The sequence below is a fragment of the Benincasa hispida genome, chromosome 8 (assembly GCF_009727055.1).
Source record: "Benincasa hispida cultivar B227 chromosome 8, ASM972705v1, whole genome shotgun sequence".
Taxonomy (NCBI): domain Eukaryota; kingdom Viridiplantae; phylum Streptophyta; class Magnoliopsida; order Cucurbitales; family Cucurbitaceae; genus Benincasa; species Benincasa hispida.
This window is the reverse complement of record NC_052356.1, coordinates 52,033,487-52,050,020: the sequence shown is the minus strand read 5'-3', so window position 1 is coordinate 52,050,020 and position 16,534 is coordinate 52,033,487. Positions and strand designations below refer to the sequence as shown.

Here is a 16,534-nt window from a genome sequence, read left to right as displayed (position 1 = left end):
TATTTATTCAACGAAAAAAAAAAAAGAAAACAGTTTTAATCTTCGAACATGAGGTTAAAATAATGTCTTTTTTAGCTCTTCGAATTTCCTTATTTCCAACATTCCTAAAATTGCAGATGATATTTTGTGAACAAATTAAAAGAAAATAATTTTTATTGTCTAAATTTGTAAAATGTTAATGATAAAATACTATTTTTTTTTTTACCATTTTCCAACCAAAAAAAAAAAAATATATATCGTAGGGTTGAAATATAATTAAACCTTTAACCACCTTAGGGAAGGTTGAAAACTATTTTTTTTTTTTAGTCTAAGTTTTAAAGAATAAATGTTTTTTTTGTCCTTAAACTTTAAAATGTAGTTTTTTTTTGTTTTCTTAGTTCTTATGAATAGATCTATTTTATCTATAAATTTTATAAAATAGACATTTGAAGTACTTGAGCTTTTCATGAATATGTTTAAAAAGTCTTTGAAGTAATTTTTTTATTATTATGTTGGACAATTGTATGAAATTTTAGATCAAACCCATAATTTTAGAAAGAAGAAATAATTTTCTAAAAATAAAATTTTAATTTAAAATGTTCTATGGTTATTTAAAATAAAAATGAAAAATTACTTCAAAAATATTTTAAAAGTATTCTTCACAACTTGAGATTAAAAAAATACATTTTAAAAACGCGGGACAACCACACTTATTCTCCAAGAAGAGAAGAAACTTGTACGAGATTTGTGATTAAATATGTGAAGTTTGAATTGAATATTTGAACCTTTAACTTTTTTGTCGATGATATGTGCTTTAATCATTGACCAAAAAGTTATAGGATTTGGAGCTGAGGTATGATAAAAATGTTATGAATGTATCAAAAATCTAGTTGAGATATTGGGATATAACTTTGATTCCTCTTTATTTTGTAGTATTTGTTAATGTATGTATGTATATATACACACCCTGCACGCTTTAATCACAACACATGTTCACTTATTATTATTATTATTATTATTATTATTATTATTATTATTATTATTATTATCATCATCATCATCGGGTTAATGATACACGGTTCAAAATATAAAAAATAATGAACATAAAATTTTCATATATATTTCGCAAGATGTCACACACAATCAATTAAGCCATTAATCTTTAGACTTTTCCCAGTTTAATGAAAATTAAGAAACCAAAGAATGACGAACTTTGATCATGGCAAAGCCCAGTATTGACCTTGCCTCTTATTACTACACATGCAAGAACAAACCCTATCAAATTATATGATCAACCCTAAATCTGTAATCCAAACAAATGATAAATTTCTACATGTATAGCCATGCCATGGACTAGCTTAATTAGCTTCATTAATTAAGCATAATCACACATCCCATACGCACATAAGCTTCCTTTACTGCACTCATTGTTGCAACCTCCACAATGCTTCTTATTGAACATCGGATTCACACACCTTCCATTGCAGCATATCCTCGAGTACTTGCATTTATTCCCACACATTCCACAGTTATTCCTATCCGTCTCCACATTTACACATTTCTTGTTGCAACAATCTGGCCCTTTGCTGCCCTTAGCTCGACAAACTCTCGGGTATTTGTTACACGTCACTCCCTTCTGCAGAGACTCGAAGTTAAAGAGAAGGCCGCGAAGCGAACCCGACGGATAATTTCCGGTCGCCGCGTGAGGAAGTTGATCGAAAACTTCGTCATCCGACGAAGTAGCATTCTCTTTGTTGCTCATTTCAACTTCAGCTGCCTGAGCTGCATAATGAGAGATGGTGATCAAAGCTACCAAAAGGAATAGCTTTGAGAACTTCATTTTTGGTAAACTGAAAGAGATAATATACCAAAGAATAGAAGAGAGAATTGGAAATTAAATTGCATGGGGATGAAGAAAATTGGATCGCTGGAGGGAGATATTTATAAGGAGGGAGGTAGAGGTTTGAGAATATAGAGGTATATGAAATAATAGTGGATTGGTCCAAATCAGCAACCACATGGTAAAACGAGTTAGGTTTTTGACTAAGTGTAAAATTCCAAATTAGGCGAAGAAAAATTACGTACAAAATAGGGAGATGTATTATACTTTTAGGACTATTTTGAAGATAGGTTGGTGAAAATCCACATTGATATCCAAAATCTTCTTCTCTTCTTGCAGCCGTATAATTATAAATCTCATTAACGTGTTCTTATATGTATCAAAATGTATACTTATGAGGAAAAAATTGGTTAATTATTAGGAAAATTATAATGGGTAGCAATATATATATAAAAGAGTATTTGTAAATCTTGTAATAGTTTTTTAAAATTACAAATATAGTAAAATAATAATAATAATAATAATAAATATGATTTCATTTTTTCATTATTCCAATTGTAGCTTTATTTGATATATCAGTCAAACTGATATATATGTCAAAATTGTGCAAAAAAAAAAAAAAAAAAAAAAAAAATCTATATCAATAAACTTATATACATTATTTTTTATATATATCAATAAAACAATATGCTTTATATAAAGTATATCAGTTACGCAACTGATACCATGATTTTAATTGTGTCATGATGAATTTTTTTTTTTTTTTTAATTATTGTTTGGTTTTGATATGCTATTTCCATTCGATTAGTTATTTGATTTTGATGGTCTGATTTTGGTTGTGTTGTTAGTTTTCTATATTTTTTATTTTTTAACCAAATTTTGATGGTATATTTTAATTGCATTAATCGTGTCAATTAAAATTCCAAATGTAAAGTATATTAATTAATTTATTCTATTTTCAAAATTTTTATATTCTGATAGCATATAAGTTATATTTAATTTGGTATATCAATTATATAATATATGTAGTTCATATTTTGAATATTGATTTATTGATCAATCAAATTGAGAGAGAAAGAAAAGCATAGTAATGATATTGTTGATATATCAAATATGAAGTATATCATTCAAAATGACATCAATATACTTAATGTATAATATTTGGCATTTTAATTTTATATTAATACCAATTCAAAATGCATTTTAAATATATCATTGGTGTAACATGACTATATTATCATTAATTCAATTTGTAATATATACTAAGTATTTAATTGGTTTATTAGTAGTTTATTGACAATCATTCTAAATTCATTTGAAACTTAATAATGGTGCTATATTAGTAGCCGTCAAAAATTCATTTCAAGTATATCATTAATGCATTGATGATATATCGACACTTATTATAAATCCATTTTCAAGTCTAACGTTGGTGTATCAACAAAATGTCAATTACATTTCATTCTAAATTAAATTTTCAATAAAACATTAGTATATCATTAGTGTATTAGTACTTCATAAAAATATATTTGATATAATATATTAGTAGTAGAAACCAATTGTTCAAAATTCAATTTCAAGCATAATATTAGTATATCGATAGTTTATCAACATGCATTCAAAATGGTTATAAACATGATGAATTAACCATTGGAAGTTAAAGAATCTTAATACTCTAAAACATATAAAAATGATTCAAATTTAGTTCACAAATAATAACAAGTGCATGAGTACTTATGGACTAATAAATTTGTTTTAAAGAACAACAAATTTGGTTTTTTAATTGTATAACTCACCAATCTACTGAATATTAGTTATATCAATTGACTGATATACCAAATATAAACTATACCAATTAATTGAGTTACCAAACATAAATTATATCATATATACTATTGATATAAATGCTCATACACCAAAAAGGATAAAATTGGAATAATTTAAAACAAAAATCAGATTTAATATATTGATGCCATATTTGTAAATTTCATAAAAATATTGTCAAGGCTCCATTTTCTATTCATTTGGTTTTTGGTTTCTAGTTTTTAAAAATTAAGCCTACAGATATCCCAACCACCTGGACACTTCTTACTTTGCTATCTACTTTTTACCAATGTTTTCAAATATCAAGCTAAATTTTGAATAATAAAAAAGTAGCTTTTAAATGAACTCAACTCTTGTACTTAAGAAAGATGCAAACCATTGTATGAAAATTTGAGAAAATAAGTTTAGTTTTCAAAAACCAAAAATAAAAATCTAAGGTCCCGTTTGATAACCATTTTATTTTTTGTCTTTGCATTTGAAAATTAAGCCTATATCATCGATATTTCTTATCATGATTTACATCTTTCTTAAGTACAATAGTTGAATTCTTAGCCAAATTCAAAAAATAAAAACAACTTTTTGAAAGCTACTTTTTTTAGTTCTCGAAATTTGGCTTGATCTTTTAAACCATTGGTGGAAAATAGATAACTACGGTAGAAATTTGGAAGTAAAAATAATGTCCATTGACTTAATTTTCAAAAACAAAAATAAAAAATAAAATGGTTACCAAACATACCTAAATGGTTATCAAAAGAGCTTAAATTTATAATTTTTTTGTATTGTTTTGTATTATTCTTGCAATTATCTCTAATTATTAATGAACATACTTTATTAGGTATTACTAATTGTTTGCTTAAATGGGGTGTGTTATTTAAGGGTCAGCCCAAAATATTATTCAACGGAAAGGCAATTGGAAAAGTAGCACACTTTAATTAGTTATAGCTCGCTTTTTGATTGATTGACCTTTTAATTTTATAATATTTGAATTTTGAGGGCTAGAAACGTGTGTCGCAAAAGGATAGAAAACAAGACAATAGCTTTTAACGTTTGCTTAATGTTGTCAATGGATTTGTATTGGGTGACACGTGTTACGTGCCACGTTTCAACGGAGTACACCTTATTCCTCTGTTTATACCTTTTATACTTATGTTTTGCCATTATCTGGTTCTTATATTGGAAAAAGTGATAGCATGACTTATCATGCGAAATATAGTTATTAAATGGAAAGTGAAATGATCGAATTTCAAGTGAAAGCACGTAAATGTCTTGTATTTCGATTTTTCGATTTAAATGTAACAAAAACATCACATAAAATAGAACCAAACAGGGGATAAATATTTAATAAATCAACATGCTAATTGAAGTGTAAAATAAGGGAAAAAAGAATATCACATACCTTCGTTGATTCTCTTACTCTTCGTGATTTCCTCGTCGTTTTCTCTGAAACGATTCTCCAATGAACAATGAACACTACCGTAAGTGAGTCCTCGTTGTTCTCTCAGGAATCCAAGGGTAGAAGGTGTTTTCTACATCTTGGATAAAGAAGAAGAATAGATAATATGGAGAAGAAAGATTTTGAGAGGAGATTAATTTTGATGCTAGAATTTCATTCACCAAATGAATTATCTTTTTACCCTAACGTGGGCAAAATAACAAATTTATATGGAGACCTTCTCCATAGCTTTCCAAAATTTTCCATAGGGCTAATTTAATTAAATAACCATTATTTAATTAATTAACATATTAATTAAATAACCATATTAAATCTAATTTAATATATATATTTAATTAATTAATAAACATCATATATTTATTTGCCTTTACATCTCAAAATTCATTAATTAATTATTTGTGTCAAATTCATAAAAATTTAATACTTGATTCCTATTCAAATATTTCACTTTTAATTATAGATCAGGTCTATAATTAACTATATCATATTAATCTCATTAGTATGTTATTCCATCAACTGATTTGAACAATTCAAATCATTTCTCTTTTTCTGTAGTGAACTAATAAGGAAACTATATGGACATACAATTAGATATGAGATTAATTAATTTTTAATTAAGTTAATCAATATTGATTAACTACCAGGCACTCCAATAAGAACCGATAGCTGCCCTCTTCGTACTGTAAACATATTTATGTGTCCACAGATATAACCCATAACAGCAAGTTAGTCTTTTACAAGTATCCATAACACCAACTGGGTCAAATTACCGTTTTACCCTTGAGTTTTGTATCCTTAGATACCAGTGCTCCTCTAATGTATAGCCTGTTTATGGTCCAACCAATAAACAGAAATCTCTCTTGGACCAATGAGAGGGTAGGGTCCTTTGTTTAAGTCCTGGAGACACCACTTAAGGAAACACTCATCTACTTACCCTGAAGTCGAGAAGGAGTGAATCTCATCTTGTATTATTATATTTCTGGCTCCTCACTCCATCTTGTCCCCTAAAATGGTAGGTTTAGTGAGTACGCAAACTGGCCATTTTCACCCATATAAATCAAAGGACAATCCCTCACGAATAGAAGTTTATAATACACTCAGGATTAAGACTAAGTTGCCTAGGCCTTTCAATTGAAATAGGAGCCAAACTAGTCAACGACGTTACATCTCATGGTTAATATTTCGTGGTCCGGTCTTATGCAAGCTCATTGCATAGGATACCCCCACTCGCGTGTCACATACATGAATGTGTTGGATCATTATGTTTGTATCAAATATAAAGTGGACCGTATTCATAGTATCATCAGGATAAGATACTCAACCTTATCCCTATACTGTAGACTGTTTAAGTTGTTTCTTGAACATCGATCCTTATATGTCTCCACATATAGTTCAAGACTCATAAAGTAATCTTGAATGTTAGTTTCTTGGATTTAGGGTTACTAAGACAAATTAGAATACAACACAATCAATAACATTTATTCAATTAACATCAATAACTCTTTATTGATGACGATTAATTGATAACATTTACTATTTATGAGTTTTAGGGCATAAAACCCAACAGAAAGTACTGACAAACACTGTAACATAAAAATACTAACAACAAGAAAATATGTAAAGACACACAGAAGTTGGTAACCCAGTTCGACAATAAACCATCTACACGTTTTGGGGGTAGTGTGTTAGGAAAGATAATTCACTAATATTAAAGAGTCAAATAATTACAATGTAGTACTTATTTGTAATTCAATAACTAATATAGTGACTCATGTAGAACCCACCTTACTAGTCACCTAGGCTTCCCTTAGATTTAAGACTCCCTCTCAATTATACTTAGGCTCCCCCTAAATGTGATAATATTAGTGTTGCTTCAACTTCTAACAATGCATGAGACTCCTCTCTACTTGATTGTCTTCCTTGTAACTTAGTGAGCTCCCTTCATATGAGAACTTAGGTCCTCTTATGTCTTGAGAACTCCCTTCTCGATAAACAACACCTTAGGCTCCCCCTAAAGCATGAGAAATCCTTCTTGATGAATGAAGTCTTAGGCTCCCCCTAAGTCTGAGAATCTCTTCTCTTCAATCGTGTTTTAGGCTCCCCCTAAGACAAAACAATCTTCACATTCTTGAATGATTGACACAATGACATTGCACAACAGAAAATAGAGAGCAAAGATCAAGAGTATTTTGTTGAATAAAACTACCACCAAGAACAAATATACTCCTCACAATAAACAAATGCAGCCACCATAAATGAGGGCCAAAATATACCTTGTTTAAATAGTGCTTGCATTTTTTTTTTTCACTAATATGGGAGAGTCTTTTGTGCCATAAGTCTGCCTCTGTTAAGCTTGTTGTTGAAACAGTGCAGGCACTAGTCATCATTTCTACTTCTCTTACAATATAAAGGTCATTGACCTTTTCACTAACCAACACTACCTTAGAATCCTTAATCACCTCTAGGATTCCACCTTTTCCTCTGCACTCACACCAATGAAGTCAAGCATACCCAGAGATATCAAGTTTCTCTTGAGTAAAGGTACATGTCTCACATTTTTGGGAAGCTTGATTGATCCATCCTTTAGCTTTAAAGATACTAAACCAACCTCTTTGATTTTGCAGGCTTCATTGTTCCCCATGTACACAGATTCTCCATCCACATCCTCGTAGATATTAAACCAAGGCTTGAAAGGTGTCATATGATAGGTATAGGCGGAGTCAAGTACACAGTCATGCTTCCCAAGAATGGAAGTAGGACACTTCAACCACTAAAGCTTCTGGTTGTTTTCCTTTCTGATCCTTCTCTTTTTTCTATTTTAAGCCGTAGCAATCCCTCATCAAGTGTTCTTTCTTGTAGTAGTTACATCTCAGCTTGGTTTTGGGTTTATGCTCTTCACCGAACTGATTTTTAGTCCCTTTAGACTGATTATGCTTGTTCTTGCCATTGAAAAACAACCCTTTTGCACCAAGTTGCTCCTTTTTGACTGATTAAAGCTCAAACTCTCTAGTTCTGAATGTTGAAATAATGGCATTAGTGGTAACGGCCACTCTGCCATATTTGAAGGCATTCTTCACCTTGTTATAGGCTTCGGGTAGAGAGTTCAACAAGACAAAGGCTTCATTCTTATCGCCAATCTTTTCGCCAAGGCTCTTGAACTCAGGAACTATCCTCTTAAACTCATCCAGATCGTCTGATAGTGGTTTAGCGTAATCCATCTTAAAAGTGAAGAACTTTTTCTTTAGATAGATGTTGTTGGGGAGATCCTTGGTTGCAAAGAGACCTTCTAGCTTGATCAATCACCTATCTCAAGATGTTGTCATTGAGATTAAGAACCAAAGTGTCGTAGGTTGTAAGTTCCATATCTTCCCTTTCTTGAGTTGTTAATGTAGGTGGCAGAGTCGACGAATCTAGAAGGGCCTTATGAGCTCTCTATTGTCCAAGAATAGCTTTGATTTTGGCCTTCCACAGACCAAAAGCACCCTTTCCATCGAACTTCTCTATTTTAAATCTTGCAACAGCCATCACTAATCTGATCGAGTATCAAGACTGGTTTTCTTGAGTATCTTGATGCTCCAAGAATGCTGACCTTGATGATCTTCAATAGCTCTCATACATTCACTCGCTAGCTTGAGTTCTATAGACTATATACATTCAAACGCAGGTTGTACGAGAATGTAACTAAACGCTGGCATCTTGCATTCACGCCTCCTTAAACGTAGCTGGATTTTTTAAATTGTTGGGTTATTCAGTCTTCTCTAGGCCCAAATACTCAATATCAACACTGAGATGATTAAGAAATGGTTGAGAGAGGCTCTGTCAAATCCTGTTTCTACTCGATGCTCGATGCGATTTTCCTTCTATACTTGATACGTTTCTGTTCTATCCTTGACGGAACTCAATCAATGTTGATCAATACTCGATTCTACTCAATGAGTCTTAATCATTACTCGGTGCGACTAAAAGACGAAAACGACTGACTCGAAGTACTCGTTAGAAGAAATCAATGCACGATTCAACTTGATACTCTGGAATTCAATACGATTTGAAAGCAATATTGTATTCACGCGATTTGTAGAAAGATTACAGTCGATCGAACAAATAAGATAAAGACAAGAAGAAGAAGCACACAGGATTACGTGGTTCGGCCAAGATGCCTACGTCCATGGAAAGATTCAAGTTCTTTTTCACTTAGAAGATTGTGTAAGCTTGCTTGTTTACAAAAAAAAAAAAAGTAGAAAATGATGAACTTACTCTGTTTCATTTTATGATCAGTGGTATTTATAACATATACAAACATACCGTTTACCAGATAAAGTTAATTATAAACAAAAAAAACTAGTTGAGGTATTTAAGTCACGACTTCTTCAGATTGTTTTATAGGGCACAGATTCTGTAAGTAGAAATTTATATCAAGCCAACTTAAACGAAAGGTTGAGGCATTATCTATCCCTTTACGAGTTAGCCACTCCTATAACGTTCACTAAAGGAAAGAAACATTATTATGTGTATTCTTCTTTAATTTATAGGTAACTTTCTTGTGTTTTAGTTAGTATCAGTAAATTACCACATAATTTAAATGTTTTGGATAAATAAACTAGGTTATAATCACCATGGAGATGCTACAAAAGAGATTATCAGGATGCAATTTAAAACCCAACTGATGTACTTTATGCAAGAACAGCACCGAGGATATGGACTATTTATTTGTTGGATGCCAGTTTAGAAATCAACTTTGGTCTAGGCTGCAAACAGAGCTCAACACTACATTAACTAACAGTACAAGTATACGAGACCTCTGCAAGGTGGCATGCTCGCAAAACCTCAAACCAAAAAAGTTTATTGTTGTTTTTAACTCCATCATTGCTACTCTATGGACGGTTTGGAATGAACGTAACAAACGAATCTTCTCTGAAACCTCAAACAGTATTGCCATGCTATGGGAAGATATCTGTATGCACATCGGTTGTTGGTCCTACAGATCAAAGCTCTTTTAGAATTGTAATCCATCTTCTATTGCTCTTAATTTAGGTTCTTTTTTGTAAGGAAAATTTTATTGGTTGATAAATATATTTTGGGAAATAAAGACCGTGACTTCAAGTTTCTTGAAATTACAGCTATGGCAAACACCTTGTATTGGTTCTTAGACCTAGTATTGTGTTTAATAGAATTGGAAAACAGAACAGAGGCAAGGCTTTGAGTGCAAAAGACATTCCTTTCGGTGACCCTTCTGTGTATAAACATCTGGGAAGCATGGCACAGTCGGTCGTTAAAAGGCTCTTGTCGATCTACACAAGTCCAAGGTAAAATAAAATGAAAACCATTCTTTATAGATTCAAACATCATTAACCTCACATAAAAATGAACCTAGATTAGCTAAGCACTAATTAAATTAACTTCACAAGTTATCTAATATCAAGTTTCTGAAAATTGCAAATTAACTTTTCCTTTTGTTTTCTTTGCTTTATTACAAGCTAAACAAATTCTCTATAGTGATTTTATTTCTTTTATTAATTCAATGAGCGTTCAATGAGAAACACTATTTTCAGGTCCATTCTCTTGCTTCGGTGCTAGTGGAGCAAAGTAAGCTTTTGGGTCTATAGAGCTATGAAAAAATCTCAATCAATTTAGAAAGAAAACAAAAGAGTCAGTCATTTTCAACCGTGTATCAATATATTTACTATATTTACTTAAATGTCCTTAAATTTAAAACACTTAAATAACCCGTCATTTTCAACCATGTATTAATAGTAATATGTATCCAATAGTAATCAAATAGCAATCAAATAGTAATCAGTATTATTAATAATCATCATCAAATAGTAATCAGACAACAATCTTATAGCAATTTGTATCAGATAGTAATTCGAAAAAAGTCAGTTAACAAATAATACAAATGATGGCAATCAGATAGCAATCAAATAAGAATCAATATCAAATAGCAATCGGACAGTAATCAGACAATAATCATATAGTAATCAATATCATTGAAGACTAGTATTGCATAGTAGTCTGACAACAATCAGATAATAATCGATATCACTGACAATGAGTATCAAATAGCAATCAAACAGTAGTCATCAAACAACAATCGATATCATTGGTAATCAGATTGTAAGTAGATGGTAATGAATAACTTATTTTGGAGTAGAATATGTGTGTGTTTCATTTTATTGATATTTTAGATATTTATTCGTAGTAAACAAGATATCACTAACTCATTATTTGAAATAAAACATGAATGTATCAAGTATATAAAAAATAATCTACTTTTTTTTAACCAAATGTATGTGCGTTTTTTAAGATTTTTCATTCCAATAATTAATATGTACATCGGTCAAAGTCATACTTAACTTCGTGAAAATTTAATTTTATTGAAATTAGTAAACTCAGGACCATTTTCATATATATACACATATGTATATATATATATGTAATATATATGTATTTATTTATTTATTTATATATTTTGACAAAATTTAAAGTTTGAAATGAAAATATATATGAATGCATAAAAAGAATTGAAAAGAGAAAAAGAATGGAGGTGGTGTTGGTTCGGTGAGATAGATAGAGGATGAGTAAAATTGAATGGTTGGGTGGGATAGAGATTTTCCAGGTTTTGCAAAATAAAATAAATGGGAGATAATTTTTAATTGTTATTTATCTTCCATTGCAATTGTCCTTTTTTATAATCCATGGGCTTTCCACCGGACCTATGTATCTTCTCTCATACTTATTGAATATCAACGAAGAGATGTAGAATATGATGAGAATGCTAAGATTGTGTCAACCTAATTGGGATAGTCCGAGACATTGATAGTACCGAAAATGTGCTATCTAGATCTACTTAATTTGGGACCGTCTCAGGATTTTATGTGTTTATTTTGCTATTTTGTAGGTATCAAGCATTCAAGAGGTAGAATTGAGTATTTGGAGTTAAATGGGATCAATTTAAAGCAAATTGGAGATAGTTTGAGCATTTAGGCTTCAATGAGGAAAAATGACCAAAATACCCCTATGTCGCAGCATTGCAACCTTATCGTTATGCTAGAAGGCATAACACATAGATGTAGGATAGCGTCGCGATACTTGCCTAATGCTTGCCTTATGCTCGAAGGCAATAGCTGCAATGAGAGCATTGTAATGTTGAATCCAGCATTGCAATATTGTGGCTACACAATAAATTGTTCGTCAGATACCATGGTTAAGGGAGTCTCGACTTCTAATGGTTTCTGTCAATTCCAACTGATTTCTACCTCAAATTCTCTTCTCTTTTCTTCTATTTCAATTCGGAAAATGTATGAAGTTAACTCCTTGGCGTTTTCCATGACTACTATGGGCTAAGGTACTCATTGTAGCTTGGGTTTGTTAGGTTTTTTTTGCCCATTTAATGTATTTGTGAGCTTCCGAACTAGAGATTTGTGGTTTGAAATTTCGAGTCTATTTATCTAATGTTTACGATTACTTCATTGGACGCTTGAGAATGTTATAATTATTGCTTTTTTATTGGCATTGGATATTTGAGATATAATCTTTTGTTCAGCAATTAGAAGCAATAGGTTAGGGTAGCTTGTAAATCACCTAGATAAGCATTGTTCTAACCAACCTTGGATCAAATCAACCGAATGTTTAATTAAGGTTGTTCCTTGTCGAATGTTTAACCTAATTTTGCCCTAGTTCTTAATGCAATTAGGTCAATTTGAATTTGCATGTTGTTCATCGATTTAAAATGGTCTAATTAATTGATTAGGTTAGATTAATTAGTTGTTTCAATTAATTCGATTAGGTAAAATTAATTGGATAATGAAGGTTGTTCCAATTAGGTATTTAAGACTGATCTGAGTAGAGCTTCAGACCTAACCAAACTATAAAGAGTTTTGAGCTAAAATTACCTCCACTAAGAAGCTCAAGCTACTAAAATAACATCATCTCTATGTCTAATTTATGGATTTGTAAACAAAAATTGTTAGCAATCTGTTGTAACAAAAAGAAACTATAAATTAGGTTTTTGTTTAAATTAAAATAGCAATCTCTATCATATACTAACCAAGAAATAAGAGAGAGGTAGAGTGATAGAGTATAAAAATTCACATTCTTGTATCTTCTAAAGGGAGAGCTTTAAATTAAAGAGAATCTCATATTTCGAGGAGTGGATGTAGATCTTCATTGATCAAACCACTATAATCATTGTGTTCATCTTCTTCTTCTCTTTATGTTTTCCACTTTGCATGTTTGAATCTCTTTACCATGTTCATCAGTCTCCATTAAAAACATCTCAAAGGTAGACGACGAAAAAAGAAAAAGCATAGAGAGAAGGTGTGAAATTCTGTAAAAATGAAATATTGAAGTGAAATAGATAAGTTCTTACCAATCAGAACGTTTCTTGAGTTATATGGCCTCTTCTTGATCACACATGCCAGCTACCACCAAGATTGGATCAAATTTATTCTTCTTGGGCCTTCTTTTAAGTAAATCTTTCTACAGATCCTAGCCTATTAACAACTAGTATCCTAACTACAAACAAGGCATTCAAGAAGCTCCGAGAATCTCCAAGAACCTGCCAAGAACAATCATACAGTCAACAATGGCAGTGGCTTGGTATGAGGTGGAGAAATTCACTGGAAATAGAGATTTTCAGCTATGATCAAGAGAATTCAAGTTGTTCTGGCTTCGTAGAAGGCTTGAAGAGCAATTAAAGACCCTAAACTTTGCCTACAACCATTACTGATGTTGAAAAGCATAAAATAGAAGAAGCGGCCTAAGGGCATTGATCTTGAATATCTCATATAGTATTTTAAGGCTAGTTATCAATTAAAACACAACCTATGAGGTATAGGAGAAGCTACTTGAAGAAATATGTGCCTAACAAGCTTTAAGTGAGGGAGAAGCTTTACTTGGATGTTAGTTTATTGGTTTGTGGGTTTAATGCAACTAAATATAAAATAAAACATCATATATTTTATTAGATAAATAAGATGATTGTATAATATAGTTACAAACTATATATCCCTATGATATTTAGGGCATCAACCCTAAAAATAAACTAGGGAATAACATACCCAATACAAATCTTCCACTTGTTCTAGTCTAAACGTGGCCTATCCTATAAACCCATACTCTACAGGTCACCCTCAAACACCTTAGCCATGCGGGTCTTTGTAAATGGATCAGCAATATTGTGTTCCGAAGCTATCTGCATGACGATCACATCCCCTCGATGTGTAATCTCTCGAATGAGATGATACTTCCGTTCTATGTGCTACCCGCGCTTGACTCCTAGGCTCTCTGGAATCAACCACAGTACCACTATTATCACAATAAACTGTGATGGGATTTGGCATGTCTGGAATGACTTCAAGATCTATCAAGAATTTCCCGAGCCATACAATTTCCTTAGAATCTTCACAAGTTGCTACGTACTCAGCCTCCATGGTGGAGTAAGCAATACACCTCTACTTGTGCTCCATCAGACTACTATCCTACCATTAAGAGTGAACACTGATCCTGATGTGGATTTCCTAGAATCTTTATTAGTCTGGAAATCAGAGTTTGTGTATTCTATAAGGATCAGATCCTTAGAACCATACACTAGCATGCAGCCCCTCATTCTCCGTAGATACTTGAGGATATTGTTAACGGCGGTTCAGTGATCATATCTTGGATTAGATTGATATCTACTGACTATTCTCACTGCTTAGCAGATGTCAGGTCTAGTATATAACATCGCATACATTAGGCTGTCAATAAGGGATTCGTCTCATTTCCTTAACCTCTTAAGGTGTCTTAGGACACTATTCCTTAAACAATATAACTCCATGTTTGAAAGGTAATAAACTTCTCTTGAAGTTCTGCATCGGATATTTGGCAAGTATTTTGTCAATGTATGATGCTTGAGACAAAGCTAGCAATTTGTTCTTTCGATCTCTAAAGACCTGAATTCCCATAACAAACTGTACCTCTCTCAAATATTTCATTTGGAATTGGGTCGCTAGCCAATTCTTAACTTCAATCAGTAGACCTACATCATTCCCAATGAGTAGGATGTCGTCTAAATACAACACTAGGAATGCTACTGAACTGTTGATGATCCTCTTGTACACACAAGGCTCATCAACATTCTAATCAAAGGTAGAAGATTTGATCGCAGCATCAAATCTTATATTCCAAGATCAATAAGATTTCTTCAATCCATAGAAGGACCAATTAAGCCTGCTGCTCTTAATCTTAGGTTATGAATCCCTCAGTTTGCTGCATATAAGTGGTCTCTTGAAGATTGCCATTAAAAAAGGTAGTCTTGACGTCCATTTGCCAGATCTCATAGTCATAATATTAGGCAATGGACTGGAGGTTCCAGATAGACTTTAACATGGCTCCTCAGTCTTCTCAGTCGACTCCCTCAACTTGGGTATAACCCTTTGCCACTAGTCTAGTCTTAAAGGTATTCACCTTCCCATCAGCACCCCGTTTTCTCTAGTAGATTCATTTGCAACATACAGGTTTAACCTCATCAGGTTGATCTGCAAGATCCCAAACCGAATTGAATTACATCAACTCCATTTCGAGATCTATAGCTTTGATCCACTCATCTTTGTCAACATCCTCCATTGTCTTCTTGTAAGACAATGGATCCTCAACATCTCCATCAACTACCATAGCTAGGATTTCTATTAAACCCATATAATAGACAGGTGGGTTCACAACCTTCCAACTACATCGAGGCTCCCTTAACACTTGAGGTAGATTTGACCTACTAGATAATCCAACGTCAACAACTCTTTTTGAGGTGTTGAGTTCTTTAACAACTCTTGTTGACGATTCAGTAGATTTCTTAGAAAGTTTATTCAACACTATTTTACTGCGGGGCTTGTGCTTTCTTATGTGGTATTCTTCTAGAAAAGTAGCGTTTGTTGACACGAACACTTTATTTTCCTTAGGGTCAAAGAAGTAACCACCTCTCATTCTTTTGGTGTAGCCTATAAATAGGCACAGGTTTGAACGAGGTTCTAGTTTCTTAGGATTTGCCTCAAGCACATGTGTTGGGCAATCTCAGATTCTAAAATGATGAAACTAGCTTTACGACCATTCCATAACTCGAAAGGTGTTCTCATAACACTCTTGGATGGAACACAGTTCAAAATATATGTCGTAGTTTGTACTGCAAAACCCCAAAACGAATCAAGTAAGAAAGCGTAACTCATCATAGACCAAACCATGTCTAATAGGGTTCAATTTCTCCTTCCTGATACATCATTATACTGAGGTGTAACAGGTGCTGAAAGTTGGGACACTATTCCATGGTCTATCAAATAGTTATGGAATGTAAGATCAAAAAATTATCCACCTCGATCAGATCGAAATGTCTTAATTGTTATATTTACTTCATTTTCAACATTAACTTTAAACTCTTTGAACTTTTCAAAGGTTTCAAACTTATGTTG

The 16,534-nt window shown here is 32.2% G+C and overlaps 1 protein-coding gene across 1 annotated transcript; it reads right to left on the bottom strand.

Moving 5' to 3' along the window:
* Positions 1 to 1,109: 1,109 nt before the first annotated feature.
* On the bottom strand, positions 1,110 to 1,873 carry LOC120083735 (stigma-specific STIG1-like protein 1). Its single transcript, XM_039039589.1, has one exon. The coding sequence runs from the start codon at positions 1,817 to 1,819 to the stop codon at positions 1,355 to 1,357; it is 465 nt and encodes a 154-aa protein (XP_038895517.1). The 5' UTR covers positions 1,820 to 1,873; the 3' UTR covers positions 1,110 to 1,354.
* Between the last annotated feature and the right edge of the window lie 14,661 nt (positions 1,874 to 16,534).

What these genes read in the sequence shown, in the direction of transcription:
- LOC120083735 (XM_039039589.1), bottom strand. Translation starts at nt 1,819, where the DNA reads ATGAAGTTCTCAAAGCTATTCCTTTTGGTAGCTTTGATCACCATCTCT.